Here is a 23,238-nt window from a genome sequence, read left to right as displayed (position 1 = left end):
AGGGAGGGGATATATGTATACATATTGGCTGATTCACTTCACTGTGCAGCAGAAACTAACATGACATTGTGAAGCAATTGTACTCGAAAAAAAAATCACCTGCTGTGATAGTCCCAATGCTCAGAAAAAAACATTGATTTCTCTCAGTGCTTTTCTCCATGTGTCTGCATATAATACTCAAAAGTGAATGTTGACAAATATCAAACTTGTCTAATCTTGAAACTTTCTTCGACCCACAAAAATAGCAATTTCTTTGTGAGAGTTTTAGTCTGTTTCCTAATAGAAAACAAAAACTGATGTGGTGTTTGAATGTGTTTTTCCTTTTTAGGGAATGGCAATGCTCTGTGAAACGATAGAAGAATGTTGGGATCACGATGCAGAAGCCAGGTTATCAGCTGGATGTGTAGGTGAAAGAATTACTCAGATGCAAAGACTAACAAATATCATTACCACAGAGGACATTGTAACAGTGGTCACGATGGTGACAAATGTTGACTTTCCTCCCAAAGAATCTAGTCTATGATGGTTGCACCATGTGTACACACTGAGAAACAGGACTCTGAACTGGAGCTGCTAACGAAACTGCTTACAGTTTATTTTCCGTGTGAAATGAGTAGGATGTCTCCTGGACATCTCAGAAAGAAGACCCTCGTTTCAAAAGGTGGCTCTGGGAGACTTAATGGCATTGCCTGTAGCAGAGACATGAAGGACATGAGACTAAGAGAAAAGTTGCAAACTCTAAAAAGAAACTTTTGAAGAAGTGTACATGAAGAATGTGGCCCTCTCCAAATCAAGGATCTTTTTGGACCTGGCTAATCAAGTGTTTGAAAACTGACATCAGATTTCTTAATGTCTGTCCGAAGACACTAATTCCTTAAATGAACTACTGCTATTTTTTTTTAAATCAAAAACTTTTCATTTCAGATTTTAAAAAGGGTAACTTGTTTTTATTGCATTTGCTGTTGTGTTTCTATAAATGACTATTGTAATGCCAATATGACACAGCTTGTGAATGTTTAGTGTGCTGCTGTTCTGTGTACATAAACAAAGTCATCTAAGTGGGGTACAGTAAAGAGGCTTCCAAGCATTACTTTAACCTCCCTCAACAAGGTATACCTCAGTTCCACGGTTGCTAAATTATAAAATTGAAAACACTAACAAAATTTGAATAATAAATTGACCCGTTTTGTAACAAGGTATTACAAATTCACTGTGTTATTTAAGAAAAAAGGTAAGCTATGCTTAGTGCCAACAGTAAGTGGCCATTCGTAAAGCAGTGTTTTAGCTTTTCTTGTGCTAGCTTGTGATTTAAGGAAAAAAAAGTGCTGTTTTTTGAAATGAAAAAATGGTGTCTTTCCCCTCTTTCTCCCATATTTTAAAGCTTCATCTTATATCCAGGTCCCAAAATGTTGCATACTTACCTACATATTTTTCTAGGTGTGCTGTGCTTGGGGACTATTTGAAAATTTAAAGCATGATTTAAATTTTTTAAAGTGAGCTGTAACACTGGAAAGCTCTTCATTTTTATTCTTTTAAAATAGATTTTTTTTTTTCCTATTTATATATGTAAAATTGTAGTGTATTTCTTTTCACCAAACAGTGTGTGGGACATTCTTTATCACTGTTTTAGGATCACCTCAGGAAGTGTCATTACCCAGAATTCCTCACTCTCTGCTTCGAGACTTGTAACTTTAACACTATATTTCTGCTTGGTGCCATCTTGTCAGAGTAATATTTGATGTCTGTGATATGTCAAGAATTATCCTAGGATAGAGATTTAAATTTTTAAGCACAGATTTCAGATGTTACTGCTTTAAAACAAATCAGGGATAACAAGTTAAACTTATAACTTAAAATATGCAATGACATTTAGAGGTAACCAATGTTGATATAGGTAACATAGCTTAGCCGCCTCCCACGAATTGCTTTTACAACTAACCCTGATATTAGTTTAGGATAGTTCATGCCTTATCTTTGATAAGAAAATGGAATTGACGGTAGGTAGGTGCCAAAGTGCTTTTCAAAACAATATTACATTAGAATATAATTGGATTCTTTCTCAAATTTATAGGCCAAAGTAAAACATTAATTTCCTGAATTTCTGGATTACTGATGACCAACAAATAGCCAGTATTATGCTATGTACTTTTGTCAGGTCATTTTAAAATCCATACATTAATTTTATAAAAGAATTTTTTACATGTCACTATCAGGAGCTCACTGTGAATGTGTTATCTTCAAATGGCTATTTAACCACACAGTACACTACATTTTACATAAAACATGCACTTAATCTCTGGGAATAATAAATTATATTATTTATAAAGAATACATAGGTCAACAAGACTCCTTTAAGCAGGGAGGGAAAGAAGAATAACAGCATTGTTGTCTGTGTGCCACACACCATACAGAACTTTGTGCTCTTGGTCACATAATGTACCCAAGGCTTTGTTGTATTTCTAAGAATTCCCATTTCAATGTTGAGTTCACCTTTATTTCAAAAAGTACTTGGCTTCTCAATTTCTTGGTTTGGTTTTGCTTCCACTTGGAAACTAATTAAGAAGGGAAAATGATGAGAATGTTCATACATGAGAATTGTTAAATCTCCTGAAGACTAATTTCTACCTGTTGTGAACAATCCTGTTTGTTTTTAAAAGTTAAAAAAAAAAAATCAAATCAAAAGAAAACAAAAGGGAATATTATGATGAATGTTTGGCTTATGTGAATCTTAGAGATAAACTTTATAAGACCACTTATTCACAAAATAAAGTTTTCTCTTCATGTTAGAAAAAATTTTTAGAAATCCTGGGTATTGTACTTAAAACTCTAGCTAACCAATTTTAAAACCTGTATCCTTTTGAGAATTACATTGACAGAAAAATACTTTTTATAAGCAGTAAAATAAGAATGTTCCAGTGACTACCTGTCCTGATACCTAGTCTTGTTAAAACTTTCTTTTGCAGGGCATTTTCATGTTTGGTTTACAGTCAGTGTAAGTGGGCAAGTTAATAAAAACTTTGAGCTTAGGGATACTGAAAAAAAGAAAGATCAAAAAAAAGAAAAATGATTTGTTTTGGGGTACACTGAGACCCCAGTAATTTTTTCCTCATGTGTATGGTGCTCCTTATGATTCGTCTTGTATTTTGCCTTTATGACACCCATCAGAACTGCTGCTCTAACTTATACTCTCTACCTTGCCCAGATCTCCGTGTAAGGAATGCTTTATGATCAACTGCCATAGGACTGATGGATTAACCAGTGTTTGGCTTTATTCGAAGTTTATGCCCTGCACAGCTCCTGTATGTAATTTAGATGCTAGGAAGTTTTTAGCATGTGATGTGTGATTCTTGTTTGAATGTTTATTACAGGTACCTTGTGAATTCCAGAACAGAGACTGTGCCTCACAATTGTTGGTCCCATGAACTTGCACTATCCTTCATGGTGATGTTTCGAAAATACAATCAGGAAAAAAAAAAAGTTTATAACTTAAAAATGAGTCATATATCATGAAACTAAAAAGAATCTGTTCTTCCCCCTTTCCTCACTCCTAGGTAACAGCTACATTTAAGTAAAATGCAGGTGGTAGGGGAGAAATCCTGGCCAGATGATAGTTTAGTGGAATAAACTGATTACTGTTTTAAAAAAATGCTTCACCACGGATATTTTCCAGTTTCTCTTTTTTACCTTTTTAAAATACTACTTTTTAGGAACATTTGGTATAATGTGCATAAAATTATTTACTGATTTATGGGCAAAATGATACAAGTAGCATCTTGATTGAACATCATTTACCTCAGATATTCAACCAGCAGTACATTTTTTATGCAGTCTCAACCCATATCCTATCTGTTACCTCTCAAAATATTGGTAAACAGTTATTTTAGCTTTACTCTGTATTTCTTGTCAGTGTTTTGGGCACAGGTTGTTGTACTACTGTCAAATTGTACTTGCTATTTTTTCTGCAAGTATTTAACAAAAAGTTAAAAAAGAAAAAAAAAAGTCCCATAAAACCCCACCTTGGGTAAGTGATTGTTAAATATTGTACAAATAAAATGTATGCTATCCCCATTCCATTCCCAAGTTAAATAAAAAAATAAATATGGTATGATTTGCATATGAAGTTTTTCTTTAGTTATACGTTCTTAAAGAGGGGAACAGTAGCTTTATAATTTACAGTGAGGCTTACACCTTGAGATTTGCAAGAATGGGGATAGGTGAAAGGGAGGTTTGTCAGTTGTGGCATTTCCCTCCTTTGTTGTGTAAGCAGATTGTATTCCCACTAAACTACATATGTTGGTCCTGCCAATTTTAAGAGAGGCTAAATGGCCTTAGTTCCCTTGTCTTTTCATACGGAGATTTAAAAAAAGTGGCTTAGGTAATAGACATCAAAGACATAAACTACTCTTCCCAACTATAACTACTTTACCAGTTGAACAGAAGAATTCTGGTATTTTCACTTAGGGTAATCGGTGAGAGAGATCACCAAGGAAGCTAGCATTCATTTACATTTTTAGTGTTGCAAATTCTTTTGTTTATCCTGTGACTTTCGAAGAAAGTGGGGGTGGAAGAGCCCTACCTTGTCACACTGAGCGTCACAGTTCACACGCATGGATTCTCAATTTTGGGGGGGGTAAAGGTGAAGGAAAGGGCAACACTTAGGTTATGGTGGTTTGAAAGAACCTGCGTTGTCTTCTAAAACCAAATGAAAATGCAAACCATGGTGGAATCTGCAAGGAATCTCTACAGAAAGACCGAAACTGTTTCCACAGCGTTGTTCTGCAAAACAGATTCTTCAGACAGTTAATAGTATATAATCAACACATATAGCATTATGATGTGGTAAGTTTGGACCAAGAGCTCTTAACTCCTCAGAGTCATTCACATGCATGTCCACAAAATTGGAAAGACTTTTTTTCTTAATAAGATCCTGTTTTTGGTAGGGCACCTGGAGGGAATCACACGAGTGAAAACTGCACTGATGGCGCTAACATTCCTCCTCACCTGGTTTTCAGTCTTTTGATTGTGCTGTTAACAGGCTACATTCCTCCTCTAGTAAATGAAAATATCTTTAAGCCATATTTGTTTATTCTCGAAAGCTTTTTACTAGGGCTTTTTCAGATTTGGTTTTTATTTTATTCATGATGGTTTAAGCAATTTAAGAGATGAAGTTAGTTTAAAAAATTTTAAGTATATTTAGCTTCTCTGTATTAGGGAATGTGGAAAGGGGTACATCAACATTCCTCTGAAAAAGATGCCCTTGAAATGTAGGCATGTGCTTCATTTGTATGACTTCTGCTAACCTACTTTTTCTAGTGTGTTTCATAGCTCTTTCACTGATATTGATGGATGTTCTGTAAGGCAGGTGAGGGCTCTCAAACTTTTAGTGGCATCTTAAGCTGATAAAAATTTGCAATCTTCAAGCCAGTTCTTTGGGTGCTTTTATGGTCAGTGCCTTTAAGCAGAGGGTACTTCTCTAAACAGTTGAGAAGAATTTTTAAAGGGACAATCTTAGCTCAAGTGCAAAATCCTTGCTTCTGGTAATAGTGATGCCACCATGGGAAGTATTTTTTCAAAATATCTCCTAAAAATCTGTAGACTATTGCATAGAACCAGGGTGCAAGCCGTAGCTTTCATAATACACTGCTGAAAAGTAAATGACAGTGATCTGAAAACTTAGAATGCCGGTATACAAAGAACAGGTTGCAACTACTAAAGAGCTATTTTTATGCACAGAAATCTCATATTCCATTCTAAACGCAATACTTCTTAAAAACCACGTAAATAGTTTTTTAGAGTATACTTTTAAAAATACATGGTAAGGAACACATTACTGAGTTTTGGTGTCAACGAAATGAGTTGAATTCCAGGGTCTGTCAATCCTCTGGACAGGGCCACTACTGTGTTAGTTTTCTCACCTGTAAACAACAGTAACTAAATATCATAAGGTCTTTGACAGTTAAAAGGATTACAAACTGCACAAGGATAGGGAGTCTGTCTTTAGTAAACCTTCCATGAAAATAATAGACAATCAAATATTTTTAAATAAATGAAGTCACTAACACGTAACAAATGCTTACTAAATTTCATTTTAAACATATACCAGCATTAGTTCATGGATTCCTGATGCTTTGCCATCCCCACGTTCCTCCCTCCTAGGGCTCCACATTTTGATACAAGCAGGTTTAGTTAGCATCGTCATACACTTTCCATTATCTGTGGGGGTGGGTTCACAGGATCCCCTAAACTGCCTGTGTCAGAAAGACAAATGCTAGTCCCTAGAACAGGCCCCAGAATCTGCATTTTAAAACATGCTACAAAAGATTCTTCTGTAGATGGTATGAGTACCATATTATAAGAAGCCTGGAAGAAAATGTTCAAACCTTTTGCTTTTTTCTTCCGTGTAAACCATCTTCTAGCCAAACTGATCAGTCTCCTGAACTAGAAGACCTGGGTCTGGGACAGAATCCCAAATTTCCATAAATACAGAAAAACTGCAGCACCTCCCAAAGGACCAAAAGATTACTCATTACACCTCAACTCTTACCATTGTTTCTTTACTGCTTTGTTTAAGGTTTGTAAAAACATCTGGCTGCTGGGTTGAAATGAACTCTTCAAATGTACCACATAAATACTTCACAAGTGTTAAATAAGCATATGATTCAATCCCTAAAATAGTCATATTTATTTTTTTGAACTACCTACAACATAATCTAAATTACTGGAATTATAAATCATGTAACTGCTCGTGTGCCGTGATTCAAAGGCAAGGCACAGCCATGATGCTACATGTGTAACAGTCTCCCATAAATACAAAAATACATTTTTATAAATATAAGAAAATGTAATAACATATCTTGTTGAAGGACAACATTCTTTAGAGAAGTATGCCTGAAACTCCACAACTGAAGCCATGGTTATATTCATAACCAGCTTAGGGAGGATGTTGCCCACTGCCTAACATCTGTAGGACAGTTAGGGTATTTTTGCAAAGCATTCATAATTTGCGTATTATCCAAAAGTAGTTTCATCAGCTGGTACTCCCTCTGTGCATTTACTGATGTTCTTTCCATGGGCCTTATTAATTCTAATTGTTGTAAATGTTCAAAGGCCTGAAAGATGAAAGAAATAGTTTAGGTTGAATAGGGGAAGTAAAGTAAACAACATTAACTCAGAGAACAGTCAGGATTTTGGTCAGTTGTGGAATAGAGTACCAGGAAACAAAACTTAATAGATATCAGTAAAGTTCAAAAACAACTCTCATCAACCTCATAAAAACTTCACACATCACACGAGGCAGTGTCTATATACAGTTATCCGTCCCTGCATCACTGAATATAAACAGGGCAAACTTAATTCAGTTTGTACAACGTGGTTTTTGTTCCTAACCTCATTCTATGTCATACCTACTCCCAGTATTTAAGTTCACAGTTTCTAGTTCTCTATAAAAACCTAAGATCTGATAAGACCAGGACGTTTTGACTAATTGCCTAGGTTACTCAAATTCGCCTTTACATTTTGTTTCTACCTTTGTAAGACTTTGCTGTGTAAAAGTTTAATACAGCTGTAAAAAGAGAGGGAGGCAGGAAAGACCTGTAGGAGTACACCTGTTCACCTAACCCTATAAATAAATGATTCAGCAGAGTGGTACAGGTATGGAGGAAAAGACAGGCTCCTGTTTCCCTAAGAAGTCTGACAGAGACCACTACAACCCGTCAGAAAGTCCCTTTCTTTCATCTTCCCCACCTTAACAGGGCTCTTTACTGTCTGCTTCCTCTTACCTCTAACATTCATGTATTATGTCTTTTCTAACCATGTTTGTTGTCTTAGGTATTTTATTAATGTATTAAAAAAACCCCATTAAATCATGACCTACTAACCATTAAATACTGAGACACTGAAATAGATTATGAGCTTTCTATTCTTAAGCCTCATTGTGAAAAATACTGTTGGGATATATTCTTTATGTACTATAAAAATTCTTCTGATGAAAAGAGAAACAGTTCAGACACCATTAATTTCTGAAAATGAGAAAATACTAGAGGCTGCAGGTACTGGCTGAATAAAACTGAGGAGATTTAAAGTATTTCTAGGTAGCAAAATACTTTCTTATTTAATTAAAAGGTAGAAATGAGCAGCTTCAAATTACTCATAAAAATTTAAGTGCTCAGCTAAACCTTTCCACTCATACAACTCCCACAAGCTATGACTATCAGACAAATATGGACATTAGGAAGGGAGGAAAAAACCAACCTCCAGTATTCTAAATACTTTTCCTATTGTTTTGAAGAAATGGCAATGCCCTGATCTCACATTTTTTGGTTGCTGTAAGAAATAAAATTGACTACTAATCCCTTATAAAGGATGCTAAAGAAGTTATGGGTCCACTGCTTAAAAAAAATCAAAAAAGGTGTTTCTTCCCATAAAGTCCTCTAGAGCTGCGCTGTCCAATAGGTAACCACTAGCTACACGGGGCTCTTGAGCATCTGAAATGTGGGACAATATTTTTAATTTTATTTAATTTTTATTAAGTTTAATTAAAAAACTAACACTTAGAAAATTTGTATGTTTGAAACAATTTCATAATGTAAATCTACTTCAGCTAAATAATTTAAGGAATCTAAAAAAAATAATTGAAGGAATCTAAAGAGCAATTATTTCCAATGAATAGTCAGTGAATTAAGATGTGCTTTAAATGTAAACACATAGAATTTCAAAGATTTAACACCAAAGAAAATAAAAAACTTCATTAATAATTTTCTATATTGACTATAGATCAAAAGATTTTGGTACAGTAAATAAAATTTACTGTCCAAGTTAATTTCACCTTTTTTTTTTTTTTACTTTTTTGTTGCTACTAGAAAATCTAAAATTACATTATGTGGCTCATATTTCTGGTGGACAATGGTATGCTAGAATAAAGTTCCTCAAGTTTTAAAACTCATGCCTCACCCCTAACAAAACTTTCTCTGTATACCCTCACCAGCCAATGAGATTCTTTTTTGTTTTCTTAATGACCCATTCGGTCTCTTTTTACTGCTGAGATTATAAAGCCAACCTTAGAGGTATAAAGGGATAGGGTTATGACTGTAACGAGTAGATCCTTTGCACGATGCCAGTTCTAGGAAGAGACAGTAGAGGGCAGTATACCCCCAAAACTGTAAAAAGAACTGGCTGCATTCTTCAGAATGATTCAAACATTTCATTTTTAGATTGATTTTTTTGGTCTGTTTTGAATAAAATTCCTATGATAATACCTAATGTTTCAAAATTAATGAAAGTGCAACTATGATATATACAATCAAATCAGATATAAAAATAAGCCTTTAAAAATTAAAAATCTTACCTTCATGACAACAGGTTTCTCAAAATTATAAACAGAATGGGCCTTCCTTTGAACAAACTTCTGAAACTCTGGACAGAAAGCAATGACAGCATTAGTAGCTTCAAATAAGCAGTGGGGGTAGTAGTGTTAGAAAATACCAATGTCTCATCTCACCATTATAAACCATTTGAAAATTAAAGGGCTCCTCTTCATAGATGTCATTTAAATGTTTCATTGCTATGATAAGACAGATTTCCAAGACTGACAGACCTATAATAAAAGGGGAACAAACTATGAGGTATAGTTTATTTACTGATACATAAGGCTGAAATAACTTTCCTTCAAATAGAAGGATAAAGTGAAAGATTATGGTTTTGAGGGGTGGAGGGAGGTCAAGACACTCCTCTAGGTTCAAATGTGTTTCAGTCACTATTATCTGAATAATCTTAAGAAAGTTACTCAACCTCCCTGAGCTCAGTTTTCATATATGTAAAAGAGGATCTTTCTAAACTTCCAGAGATGGTACAAGGATTCGAGACAATACTATCTAACACTTAACCACATAAACCAGAGCTGCAATTATGATGTAACTTTAAAATTACACAGGGCCCTCGATTATTCAGAATCTCTAATCCCCTGGAAATTATATCTAATTTTTTTATTTCCTGGAGAGGAGAAGGTTCATTAGATTCTCAAAAGGGATAGTGAACCCCAAATGGCTAAAAGCCAGCGCTCTTCATTAGCACTTGGTGCAATGAGAACGCCTGCAATACAGTCTCAGCTGGATTTACAATGTAGCAAGTGAGGCAGTGCCTCGAGTTCCTTTCACTTTAAATGGGAGGAACAATACCTTTTAAAGGGCTGAGTTAAAGGACGTATGGATATAAAAGTATTCTGTATATAAAATACTATACCCAATGTTAATTATAATTTTGAAAATAATACCATTATATAAACTCAAACATTTAAAAAACTACTAATTAAGCAGGTTTCTCACCATGTACAATATTTGCTTTAGAGTCCATGCTACACAGCTGGTTTGCCTCCATCAGATCTGCTGCAGTCATAAATGGGTGTGATGGTGTTACACGATTTAAAGCAAGCATCTAAGGAAATGCAGATCAGAAAAACAACTGCATATTTACTTAGGCACTTTGGAGATATTACTGAACAAATCTTCTTAATTCAGAGTTATGAAAGAGTAAACAGTAATGCCTGGGAAAGGTATTCTCATATTTAGCTCTATTAAAATACAGTATTTCAGTTCATATGTCATGTAACTGTATAAATGTAAAGCATTAAAAAATTCTTGCTGCTCTCTCTACCCCTTTCCATTTGCATATCTTGTTTGTTTACAACTCCTCAAAAGAAAAATACTTTAGAAGGAGTAGGGTGAGGAGAAGAGACCAAAAATAAGTAAGACTACTATTTAAAGCCCCAGACTAAACCAAACCAAAAAGGCAGAAGTGTGACTTGTAAAAACTTTCTTACCACCCAATCGACCAATCCAGGTTATTAGTCTTAAGTGATAGAGGTGAGCTACTTTATATTCAATTGTAGTAAAAATAAAAAAACAAAAACAAAATTATACCAAGAAACAACTCTCCTTGAAAGCAAGGACAAGTTGCCTCCATGTAGCAAGTTCTCTGTCCAACGACTAACAAAAACTTCTGCATTTGAAGATTTATTTATTTGTAACTTTCCTAACATCTAAATTTTACTTAATTTTTTAAAAATTTATTTTTCATTGAAATATAATTGACTCAGCATTTAAATTTAGTCATATAAGTAGGGTGAGCAGGTAAAAATGCATGACATCTCATTAAATTTGAATTCCAGGTAAACAATGAGTAATTTCTTAGTGTAAGTATATGCCACGTAGTATTTGGGACATTAACACTAGAAGCTCCCTTTTTAAAAAAAAAAAAAATTATTTTATTGAAGCATAGTTGATTTACAACGTTGTGTTAATTTCTACTGTATAGCAAAGTGATTCAGTTATACATATATATACACTCTTTTTCACTATGGTTTAATCACAGGATATTGAATATAGTTCCCTGTGCTATACAGTGGGAACTTGTTGTTTATCCATTCTACCTATATTTTGCATCTGCTAATCCCATACTGCCAATCCATCCCTCCACCACCCCACTCTCACCCTTGGCAGCCACAAGTCTATTCTCTATGTCTGTGAGTCTGTCTCTGCTTCGTAGATAAGTTCATTTGTGTCATATTTTAGATTCCACATATAACTGATAGTATATGGTATTTGTCTTTCTCTTTCTGACTTACTTCAGTTAGTATGATGATCTCTAGGTCCATCCATGTTGTTGCAAATGGCATTATTTCATTCTTTTTTTAATGGCTGAGTAGTATTCCACTGTATATATGTGTACCACATCTTCATTATCCATTCATCTATCGATAGACATTTAGGTTGTTTCCATGTCTTGGCTATTGTGAATAGTGCTGCTATGAACATATGGTTGCATGTATCTTTTTGAATTATAGGTTTGTGCAAATATATGCCCAGGAGTGGGATTACTGGATCACATGGCAAATCTATTTTTAGTTTTTTGAAGAACCTCCATACTGTTTTCCATAGCAGCTGCACGAATTCACATTCCCACCAACATAGTTGCTGCACAAATTTACATTCCACACTCTCTCCAGCATTTGTTATTTGTAGACCTTTTAATGATGGCCATTCTGACCAGTGTGAGGCAGTACCTCATTGTAGTTTTGATTTGCATTTCTCTAATAATTAGCAATGTTGAACATCTTTTCATATGCCCGTTACCATCTGTATGCCTTCTTTGGAGAAGTATCTATTTAGGCCTACTGCCTATTTTTCGATTGGGTTTTTAAATTGTTGTTATTATTAAGTTGTATGATCTGTTCGTATATTTTGGAAATTAAGCCCTTGTCTGTCACATCATTTGCAAATATTTTCTCCTAGTCCTTAGGTTGTCTTTTTGCTTTATGATTTCCTTTGCTGTACAAAAGCCTGTAAGTTTGATTAGGTCCCATTTGTTTATTTTTCCTTTTATTTCTATTGCCTTGAACTCTCTCCCTTTTTTAACCAGGGCCCAGGGTCTTTAACTGAAAAAAAAGTTTGGTAATCCTTGTCCTTCATTCCCCATACTGGGAGGGATCCAGGTACCCAGTAGCTCCTTCCCTTTCTCTTACCTTTTCTTTTTCCTTTTATTATAAAATATTTTTGACATATAAAAAGGCAAGAGAATAATATAATGAATATCCATGACCACTTTCTCAGCTTACAAAATATAAACTTACAGAGTTGAAGCTCCTGTCTCTTGCCCTGGTTGGACTCTCTACTCTTCTCCATGTAAAAAAATCATGCAAGTCTTCATCCTTCTACTACATATCTTTGTATTCCTAGACAATATAGAGTAGTTTTCAACTTTTATATAAATACCATATTGTACTTAATGCTACTCTTTCTTCACTAAACATCTGTCATGAGAATTCATCTATGTCCAGATGTCAATTGTGGTTTATTCTTTTTTTTGTTATATTCCTTTGTATATATGCACAATTTAATTATTCTTTCCCTTACTGATGGGTATCTGTCATTTTGGGGGAGGGACTATAAACAAGGCTGCAATAAACAATCTTGTACATGCCTTCTTGTGTATTTGAGTCTCTCTAGATACCTAATTTTCCATATTGCTCTCCAAAGTATCTATACATATTTACACTGCTAGCAGCAATAAACGTAACAGTCACCATATCATCAGACATAAACTTTTGTTGTTGTTATTGTTGCGGTACGCGGGCCTCTCACTGTTGTGGCCTCTCCCGTTGCGGAGCACAGGCTCCAGACGCGCAGGCTCAACGGCGATGGCTCATGGGCCCAGCCGCTCTGCGGTAGGTGGGATCCTCCCGGACCGGGGCACGAACCTGTGTCCCCTGCATCGGCGGGCGGACTCTCAACCACTGCACCACCAGGGAAGCCCCAGACATAAAACTTTTGACACCCACCAGATTGGCAGAAAAAAGGGTTTAACTGTAAAGTTTAAATTGTACCATTTCCCTAATTACTGGAGAGGTTAAATATCTTTGCAATTTTTAAGTCATGTGGGATTCTACAATGGTGGATTGCTTGCACTCATATTCTTAGTTCTTTCCTTTATTTTTCATTATTATTATTTTTTTTATGGACAGGATGCAAAAACTTGGGCTCTGTGCACAGATGCTGAATTGTATCTCAGAGACAGAGTTCTGGATGAAGTAGAAAAGAATAGCTTTATTGCTTTGCCAGGCAAAGGGGGAGACAGCAGACTCCTGCCCTTGAAAACTGTGGGTCCCAACCTGGGAGGATTTAGTGAGGAGTTTTATAACAATGGTTCAAGGCCAGGGTTGCTGATAAGGATCAGGGTGTATGCAGGGCCTGCACTCCTTTAAACTGGCCTCAGGTGGTCTTTTTTATTTAATTTTTAAATTTTATTTTTTTTATATTGCAGGTTCTTATTAGTCATCAGTTTTATACACATCAGTGTATACATGACAATCCCAATCACCCAATTCAGCACACCACCATCCTCACCCCACCGCGGTTTTCCCCCCTTGGTGTCCATACGTTTGTTCTCTACATCTGTGTCTCAATTTCTGCCCTGCAAACCGGTTCATCTGTACCATTTTTCTAGGTTCCACATATATGCATTAATATATGATATTTGTTTTTCTTTTTCTGACTTACTTCACTCTGTATGACAGTCTCTAGATCCATCCACATCTCAACAAATGACCCAATTTCGTTCCTTTTTATGGCTGAGTAATATTCCATTGCATATATGTACCACATCCTCTTTAACCATTCGTCTGTCGAGGGGCATTTAGGTTGCTTCCATGTCCTGGCTATTGTAAATAGAGCTGCAATGAACACTGATGCATGACTCTTTTTGAATTATGGTCTTCTCAGGGTATATGCCTTGAGAGTGGGATTGCTGGGTCATATGGTAGTTCTATTTTTAGTTTTTCAAAGAACCTCCATACTGTTCTCCATAGTGGCTGTATCAATTTACATTCCCACCAACAGTGCAAGAGGGTTCTCTTTCCTCCACACCCTCACCAGCATTTGCTGTTTGTAGATTTTCTGAGGATGCCTATTCTAACTGGTGTGAGGTGATACCTCATTGTAGTTTTGATTTGCATTTCTCTAATAATTAGTGAGGTTGAGCAAATTTTCATGTGCTTCTTGGCCATCTGTATGTCTTCTTTGGAGAAATGTCTATTTAGGTCTTTTGCCCATTTTTGGATTGGGTTGTTTTTTTTACTACTGAGCTGTTTATACATTTTGGAGATTAATCCTTTATCTGCTGATTCATTTGCAAATATTTTCTCCCATTCAGAGGGTTGTCTTTTCATCTTGTTTATGGTTTCCTTTGCTGTGCAAAAGCTTTGAAGTTTCATTAGGTCCCATTTCTTTATTTTTGTTTTTATTTCCATTACTCTAGGAGGTGGATCAAAAAAGATCTTGCTGTGATTTCTGTCAGAGTGTTCTTCCTATGTTTTCCTCTAAGAATTTTATAGTGTCTGGTCTTACATTTAGGTCTCTAATCCATTTTGAGTTTATTTTTGTGCATGGTGTTAGGGAGTGCTCTAATTTCATTCTTTTACATGTAGCTGTCCAGTTTTCCCAGCACCACTTATGAAGAGACTCTCTTTCCTCCATTGTATATCTTTGACTCCTTTGTCATAGATTAGTTGACCATAGGTGCGTGGGTTTATCTCTGGGCTTTCTATCCTGTTCCATTGATCTATGTTTCTGTTTTTGTGCCAGTACCATACTGTCTTGATTACTGTAGCTTCGTAGTACAGTCTGAACTCAGGAAGTCTGATTCCTCCAGCTCTGTTTTGTGCCCTCAAGACTGCTTTAGCTATTCAGGGTCTGTTGTGTCTCCATTCAAATTTTAAGATTTTTTGTTCTAGTTCTGTAAAAAATGCCATTGGTAATTTGGTAGGGATTGCATTGAATCTGTAGATTGCTTTGGGTAGTATAGTCATTTTCACAATATTGATTCTTCCAATCCAAGAACATGGTATATCTCTCCATCTGTTGGTATCATCTTTAATTTCTTTCATCAGTGTCTTATAGTTTTCTGCATACAGGTCTTTTGTCTCCCCAGGTAGGTTTATTCCTAGGTATTTAATTCTTTCTGTTACAATGGTAAATGGGAGTGTTTCCTAAGCTTCTCTTTCAGATTTTTCATCATTAGTGTATAGGAATGCAAGAGATTTCTGTGCATTAATTTTGTATCTTGCAACTTTACCAAATTCATTGATTAGCTCTAGTAGTTTTCTGGTGGCATCTTTAGGATTCTCTATGTATGGTATCATGTCATCTGCAGTGACACTTTTACTTCTTCTTTTCCAATTTGGATTCCTCTTATTTCTTTTTCTTCTGATTGCTGTGGCTAAAGCTTCCAAAACTACGTTGAATAATAGTGGTGAGAGTGGACATCCTTGCCTTGTTCCTGATCTTAGAGGAAATGCTTTCAGCTTTTCACCATTGAGAATGATGTTTGCTGTGGGTTTGTCATATATGGCATTTATTATGTTGAGGTAGGTTCCCTCTATGCCCACTTTCTGAAGAGTTTTTATCATAAATGGGTGTTGAATTCTGTCAAAAGCTTTTTCTGCATCTATTGAGATGATCATATGGTTTTTATTCATCAATTTGTTAATATGGTGTATCACATTGATTGATTTGTGTATATTGAAGAATCCTTGCATCCCTGCGATACATCCCACTTGATCATGGTGTATGATCCTTTTAATGTGTTGTTGGATTCTGTTTGCTAGTAGTTTGTTGAGGATTTTTGCATCTATATTCATCAGTGATATTGGTCTGTAATTTTCTTCTTTTGTAGTATCTTTGTCTGGTTTTGGTATCAGAGTGACGGTGGCCTCACAGAATGAGTTTGGGAGTGTTCCTTCCTCCACCACTTTTTGGAAGAGTTTGAGAAGGATGGGTGTTAGCTCTTCTGTAAATGTTTCATAGAATTCACCTGTGAAGCCATCTGGTCCTGGACTTTTGCTTGTTAGAAGATTTTTAATCACTGTTTCAATTTCATTACTTGTGATTGGTCTGTTCATATTTTCTATTTCTTCCTGGTTCAGTCTTGGAGGGTTATACCTTTCTAAGAATTTGTCCATTTCTTCCATGTTGTCCATTTTATTGGCATAGAGTTGCCTGTAGTAGTCTCTTAGGATGCTTTGTATTTCTGTGGTTTCTGTTGTAACTTCTCCTTTTTCATTTCTAATTTTATTGAGTCTTCTCCCTCTTTTTCTTGATGAGTCTGGCTAACGGTTTATCAATTTTGTTTATCTTCTCAAAGAACCAGCTTTTAGTTTTATTGATCTTTGCTATTATTTTCTTTGTTTCTATTTCATTGATTTCTGCTCTGATCTTTATGATTTCTTTCCTTCTGCTAACTTTGGATTTTTTTTTTGTTCTTCTTTATGTAGTTCCTTTAGGTGTAAGGTTAGATTGTTTATTTGAGATTTTTCTTGTTTCTTGAGGTAGGCTTGTATAGCTATAAACTTCCCTCTTAGAACTGCTTTTCCTGCATCCCATAGGTTTTGGATCGTCGTGTTTTCATTGTCACTCATCGCTAGGTATTGTTTAACTTCCTCTTTGATTTCTTCAGTGATCTCTTGGTTACTCAGTAACTTAGTGCTTAGCCTCCATGTGTTTGTGGTCTTTTATGTTTTTTTCTCTGTAATTGATTTCTAATTTCATAGCGCTGTGGTCAGAAAAGATTCTTGATATGATTTCAATTTTCTTAAAATTACTGAGGGTTGATTTGTGACCCCAGATGTGATCTATCCTGGAGAATATTCTGTGTGCATCTGAGAAGAAAGTGTAATCTGCTGTTTTGGGATGAAATGTCCTATAAATAAAATTAAATCTATCTGGTCTATTGTGTCATTTAAAGCTTCTGTTTCCTTATTTATTTTTATTTTGGATGATCTGTCCCTTGGTGTAAGTGAGGTGTTAAAGTCGCCCACTATTATTGTTTTACGGTTGATTTCCTCTTTTATAGCTGTTAGCAGTTGCCTTATGTATTGATGTGCTCCTATGTTGGGTGCATATATATTTAAAATTGTTATATCTTCTTCTTGGACTGATCCCTTGATCATTATGTAGTTTTCTTTCTTGTCTCTTGTAACATTCTTTATTTTAAAGTCTATTTTATCTGATATGAGTATTGCTACTCCAGCTTTCTTTTGATTTCCATTTGCATGGAATATCTTTTTCCATCCCCTCACTTTCAGTCTGTATGTGTCCCTAGGTCTGAAGTGGGTCTCTTGTAGACAGCATATAGATGGGTCTTGTTTTTGTATCCATTCAGCAAGCCTGTGTCTTTTGATTGGAGTATTTAATCCATTCACGTTTAAGGTAATTATCAATATGTATGTTCCTACGACCATTTTCTTAATTGTTTTGGGTTTGTGTTTGTAGGTCCTTTTCTTCTCTTGTGTTTCCCACTTAGAGAAGTTCCTTTAGCATTTGTTGTAGAGCTGGTTAGGTGGTGATGAATTCTCTCAGCTTTTGCTTGTTGTAAAGCTTTTGATTCCTCCATCGAATCTGAATGAGGTCGTTGCTGATTAGAGTAATCTTGATTGTAGGTTCTTCCCTTTCATCAGTTTAAGTATATCATGCCACTCCCTTCTGGCTTGTAGAGTTTCTGCTGAGAAATTAGCTGTTAACCTTATGGGAGTTCCCTTGTATATTATTTGTCATTTTTCCCTTGCTGCTTTCAATAATTTTTCTTTGTCTTTAATTTTTGCCAATTTGATTACTATGTGTCTTGGCATGTTTCTTCTTGGTTTTATCCTGTATGGGACTCTGCTTCCTGGACTTGGGTGGCTATTTCCTTTCCCATGTTAGGCAAGTTTTCAACTATAATAATCTCTTCAAATATTTTCTCTGGTCCTTTCTCTCTCTCTTCCCCTTCTGGGACCCCTATAATGCAAATGTTGTTGCGTTTAATGTTGTCCCAGAGGTTTCTTAGGCTGTCTTCATTTCTTTTCATTCTTTTTTCTCTATTCTGTTCTGCAGCAGTGAATTCCACCATTCTGTCTTCCAGGTCATTTATCTGTTGTTCTGCCTCAGTTATTCTGCTACTGATTCCTTCTCGTGTAGTTTTCATTTCAGTTATTGTATTGTTCATCTCTGTTTGTTTGTTCTTTAATTCTTCTAGGTCTTTGTTAAACATTTCTTGCATCTTCTCGATCTTTGCCTCCATTCTTTTTCCGAGGTCCTGGATCATCTTCACTATCATTCTGAATTCTTTTTCTGGAAAGTTGCCTATCTCCACTTCATTTAGTTGTTTTTCTGGGGTTTTATCTTGTTCATCTGGTACATAGCCCTCTGCATTTTCATCTTGTCTATCTTTCTGTGAATGTGGTTTTTGTTCCACAGGCTGCAGGATTGTAGTTCTTCTTGCTTCTGCTGTCTGCCCTCTGGTCAGTTCATTCCTTTATTGATTACTGTAGAAGCTCTTTATATATTATGGACAATGTTGATGATTATACACATTCCATTTTTCCTTTCCTTATCAGTCTTCACTTCATCTATGGTATCTTTCAGTGTCTAGACATTTAAAAATTCAATGTAATTAACTTTAACCATCTTTTTTGTTATGACTTGTGCTCTGTGTAACTTCTGTAAGAAATGTTTCCCTACCTCAAGAATACAAACGTATTCTCTTATATGTTTCTTGTAATTTAAAAAAAAGTTTTGTTTTTCTACATAAAGTTAGGTTTATCAACCTGAAATTTACTTTAGGCTATGCAATGACGGTGTTTTTTCTATGTGTATAACTGATCTATTTTTGTTGAAAAATTATCCAAACTGTATTTAATCTCAGTCAGGTCTTTCTCTTTTCTTTATAATTTCCACCAATTCTAAAAGTTTTTCTTAAATTAGAAAAGCCCAAACAAAAATTGAGTCATCTCCTTGAATTAAAAATATAGGAAACTGGCAAAACAATCGTTTTTCATGTTGACAATTCTCAGGCAGAGATATTTTCCCAGAATAATGAAAGGTGTGTGTTTATGTATATACGTGTGTGTGTATCCTGCATATACCGTAAGCTAGGAAATAAAGTCTAATTTTGGTACATAAATAACTAAAATCTCTACTCTAAAAATTCTTAGTCCCTGTAATACTTCTGTGATAAAGACAGCTGTTGTTGAAAATGGCAGTGTGGTTTTGATAAATGGGAGGGGGATGTGCTAACGAGAGGGAAAGTATATAGAGAGGAAAACACTCTTAAGTTTCCTAAGCAAGACCAGAAATGGAGAAGGAGAATCTGTAAAAAGTGGCAGAACCATATAGTAAAGCAGTTATGATAAGCTTGAAGCCAGACAGCCTCGGATTTGAGTCCTGGGTTTGCCGTCTACTAGCTGTGTGACCTGGGGTAAGTTACTTAACCTCAATGAGCATCAGTTTCCTCAAAGGTTAAGGATAAAATACATCCAAAGATTAAAAAACAGGATTAATATAACTAGACATAACGCTGGTGAAGTAACTAGGTCACCTGACTCATGTGCTCTTTAATAAATGACACCCATTATTATTATAAATGGAAGTGATCAAGAAGAAACTCAGGAAACCAAAATTATTTTCTCTTTGAAAGGTATTTGCCATACCTTTTGTAATAATGAATAAATAATTTTCTAGAAATATTAGACTAGTATCAAATACTCTAAGAGAAGGAAAAACTTTACTTTTCAGAACAATTAAGTACCCCTTTCTTGATACTGTTTAAGCTTAAGATATGATTACTGGGTGAAAGACCATGACCAGGTAGGATTTGTCCAGGCATGTAAAGCTAGTTCAAGATTCGAAAATCAAGCAAGGTAATTCAACATATCAACAGGCTAAAGAAGAAAAGTCATAGATCATATTCATTGATACAGAATAAGCATTTAACAAAATCCAACACAATCATAATAAACTCTCAGCAAGTTAGGAATAGATGGGAATTACCTTGATAATAAACATGTATTAAAAACCTACAGCTTATATCATACTTAACAGTAAAAGACTAAATCCTTTCCCCCTAAGACTGGCAATTATCTACCCTCACCATTCTTATCCAACATAGTGTAAGAAGTTCTAACCATTGCAAAAAAGACAAGAAAAAGAAAGAAAAGATATACAAATTAGAAAGGAAAAAAATAAAACTATTTGCAGATGATATGATTATCTACATAGAAAATCTCAAAGAATCTGTTAAAAAAAGTCCTAAAATAAATTAGTTCAGCAACATTGCAGAATACAACATCAACACAAAAATCAGTCACATTTCTATACACTAATAATGGGCATGCTAAAACCAAAATTAAAAACAAAATATCATTTAAAATTGCTCCACAGGGAACTAAACACTTAGGTATACACTGTAAACATGTACAGCATCTGTGAGGTGAGAATTATAAAATGATGATGAAAGAAATCAAAGAAGAACTAAATAAAAGAAAAGACGTACCATATTCATGGATTGGAAGACCTAATGTAGTAGACATGTTTATTTTCCCAAAATTTATCTAGAGGTTTAACCAATTCCCATCAGAACATAATTACCTGGTTAAAGAAATGAGTGATAAAAATAAAACTAATACAAACCAGCAGCGTGTGTAATGACCGCAGGCTTTTGCTGACATTGAAATGCTTCTGCAGCACGTCTCGCACATTCCTATCTTCTGAGAGACTCTAGAGGAAAATAATCAAAACAGAATTAAGGAACAATGCAGTTTAAAACCTAACTATAATCTTGTGCCTCACTGGCTGGTGTATCTCATGAACTCTATCTGGTATTTATCCATTATTAAACAGGTGCTGGTCTTATTTGTGGAAAACAAAAATCAAAATCAAATTTCCACTCTATTGTTTTTCTTCTTATCCCTTTACGTTAATTCCAAAGACACCAAGATAAAACATAACCCTTGCTACCACAAAATTTCCAGTCTAAAGAGGGAAACTATACAGTCATACTAATGGGATGATCAAAATGCACCACTAAATGAAACAGAGAATAAGGGTTATTTACTATACTTCAAAAACAAGGTAAAGTGTTACAAAGAATGCTTAAACTGTATGAGTCAATATGCTACAAAGAGCAGTCCAGTTATAGGGAACATGATGAACAACGCAGGGAGATTGTGGCATATGGACAGAAGATGAGTAGTCATGTCATCCTGAGTTTCAGCTTTGGCTAAGTGATTGTACGGAAAGACAAAGGCAGGAAAACCTAACTGGAGGCAACTGCAATTGTCCATGTAAGAAACAAAATGAGTCCGGATTAACACAGTGGTGTGAAGACAAGAAAGAATTAAACACATTTATAGAAGACATGTCTGATGGAGAATCAACCGCTAGGGAGCAGCGATGAAGGGTTGGAGAGGGGTTAGAAAAAAATCAAAGATGAAACTATGGGGAACAGAATGTCCCAGGAGAAGTGAAGAGGGAGATGTGGTCAGGAAGTAAAACTTGTATTATAAATGTTTAAGAAGTAAATGGAGGGGCTTCCCGGAGGGGCTTCCCAGAGGGGCTTCCCTGGTGGCACAGTGGTTGAGAGTCTGCCTGCCGATGCAGGGGACAAGGGTTCGTGCCCCGGTCCGGGAAGATCCCACATGCCGCGGAGCAGCTGGTCCCGTAAGCCATGGCCGCTGAGCCTGCATGTCCAGAGCCTGTGCTCCGCAACAGGAGAGGCCACAACAGTGAGAGGCCCTCATACTGCAAAAAAAAAAAAAAAAAGAAGTAAATGGAAAAAGAGGAGCAAAGTAAGAGACTGAGAAAGATGTTGAAGACTGGAATAGAATCCAAGACAGAGCAATAAAACCAGGGAAAGAAAACAAGAGGGACAACACTTCAAGAGGGAAGTGGTGATCAACAATGTAAACTGGAGGGGACCTTGAAGGTAGCGGAAGAGTAATACGCGGAGATCGCCTTCCTCCCCACGGATACACCAGAAATACATCTACACGTGGAACAACTCTTACAGAACACCTACTGAAGGCTGGCAGAAGACCTCAGACCTCCCAAAAGGCAAGAAACTCCCCACGTACCTGGGTAGGGCAAAAGAAAAAAGGAAAAAACAGACAAAAGAATAAGGACAGCACCTGCACCAGTGGGAGGGAGCTGTAAAGGAGGAAAAGTTTCCACACACTAGGAAGCCCCTTCGCGGGCGGAGACTGCAGGAGGTGGAGGGGGGAGCTTCGGGACCGCGGAGGAGTGCACAGCGACGGGTGCCGGAGGGCAAAGCGGGGAGATTCCCGCACAGAGGATAGGTGCCGACCGGCACTCACCAGCCCAAGAGGCTTGCTGCTCACCCGCCGGGGCGGGCGGGGCTGCGAGTTGAGGCTCGGGTTTCGGTTTCGGACGGAGCGCAGGGAGAGGACTGGGGTTGGCGGCTTGAACATAGCTTGAAGGGGTTAGTGCACCACGGCTAGCCGGGAGGGAGTCCGGGAAAAGTCTGCACCTGCCGAAGAGGCAAGAGAGTTTTTCTTCCCTCTTTGTTTCCTGGTGCGCGAGGAGAGGGGTTTAAGAGCGCTGCTTAAAGGAACTCCAGAGACGGGCGCGAGCCGTGGCTAAAAGCGTGAACCGCAGAGACGGGCGCGAGCCGCGACTAAAAGCGTGGACCCCAGAGACGGGCGGGAGACGCTAAGGCTGCTGCTGCCTCTACCAAGGGGCCTGTGTGCGAGCGCAGGTCACTCTCCACACCCCTCTTCCGCGGAGCCTGTGCAGCCCGCCACTGCCAGGTTCCCGGGATCCAGGGACAACTTCCCCGGGAAAACGCACGGTGGGACTCAGGCTGGAGCGACGACACGCCGGCCTCTGCCGCCGCAGGCCCGCCCCGCACGCAGTGCCCCTC

General features: G+C 36.7%; 2 protein-coding genes across 10 annotated transcripts in view; one reads left to right on the top strand and one right to left on the bottom strand.

Moving 5' to 3' along the window:
- The window catches only part of ACVR2A (activin A receptor type 2A), an 86,171-nt gene extending 82,063 nt beyond the window's left edge, over positions 1–4,108 (top strand). Inside the window, exon 11 of the mRNA XM_029224507.1 lies at positions 329–4,108. Within this exon, the coding sequence (XP_029080340.1) occupies positions 329–523 (195 nt within the window). The 3' untranslated portion in view covers positions 524–4,108. The remainder of the gene's footprint in view (positions 1–328) is intronic.
- Positions 1–23,238, bottom strand: part of ORC4 (origin recognition complex subunit 4) — a 113,083-nt gene that overhangs the window by 5,143 nt on the left and 84,702 nt on the right. For 6 of the 9 annotated variants that reach the window (XM_029224511.1, XM_029224508.1, XM_029224509.1 and 3 more), the window contains 5 exons: positions 20,991–21,077; positions 10,320–10,428; positions 9,497–9,592; positions 9,344–9,411; positions 591–7,109 (listed from right to left, as the gene is read on the bottom strand). In XM_029224511.1, the coding sequence (XP_029080344.1) occupies positions 6,921–7,109; positions 9,344–9,411; positions 9,497–9,592; positions 10,320–10,428; positions 20,991–21,077 (549 nt within the window). In that variant the 3' untranslated portion in view covers positions 591–6,920. The remainder of the gene's footprint in view (positions 1–590; positions 7,110–9,343; positions 9,412–9,496; positions 9,593–10,319; positions 10,429–20,990; positions 21,078–23,238) is intronic. The other 3 variants (XM_029224513.1, XM_029224514.1, XM_029224512.1) reach the window with 2 other exon arrangements.

Source organism: Monodon monoceros, unplaced genomic scaffold (genome assembly GCF_005190385.1).
Source record: "Monodon monoceros isolate NGI ecotype Baffin Bay Population unplaced genomic scaffold, NGI_Narwhal_1 Super_Scaffold_16, whole genome shotgun sequence".
Taxonomy (NCBI): Eukaryota; Metazoa; Chordata; class Mammalia; order Artiodactyla; family Monodontidae; genus Monodon; species Monodon monoceros.
Note: the sequence above shows the minus strand (reverse complement) of the source record. Positions and strands in the feature narration are given on the sequence as shown.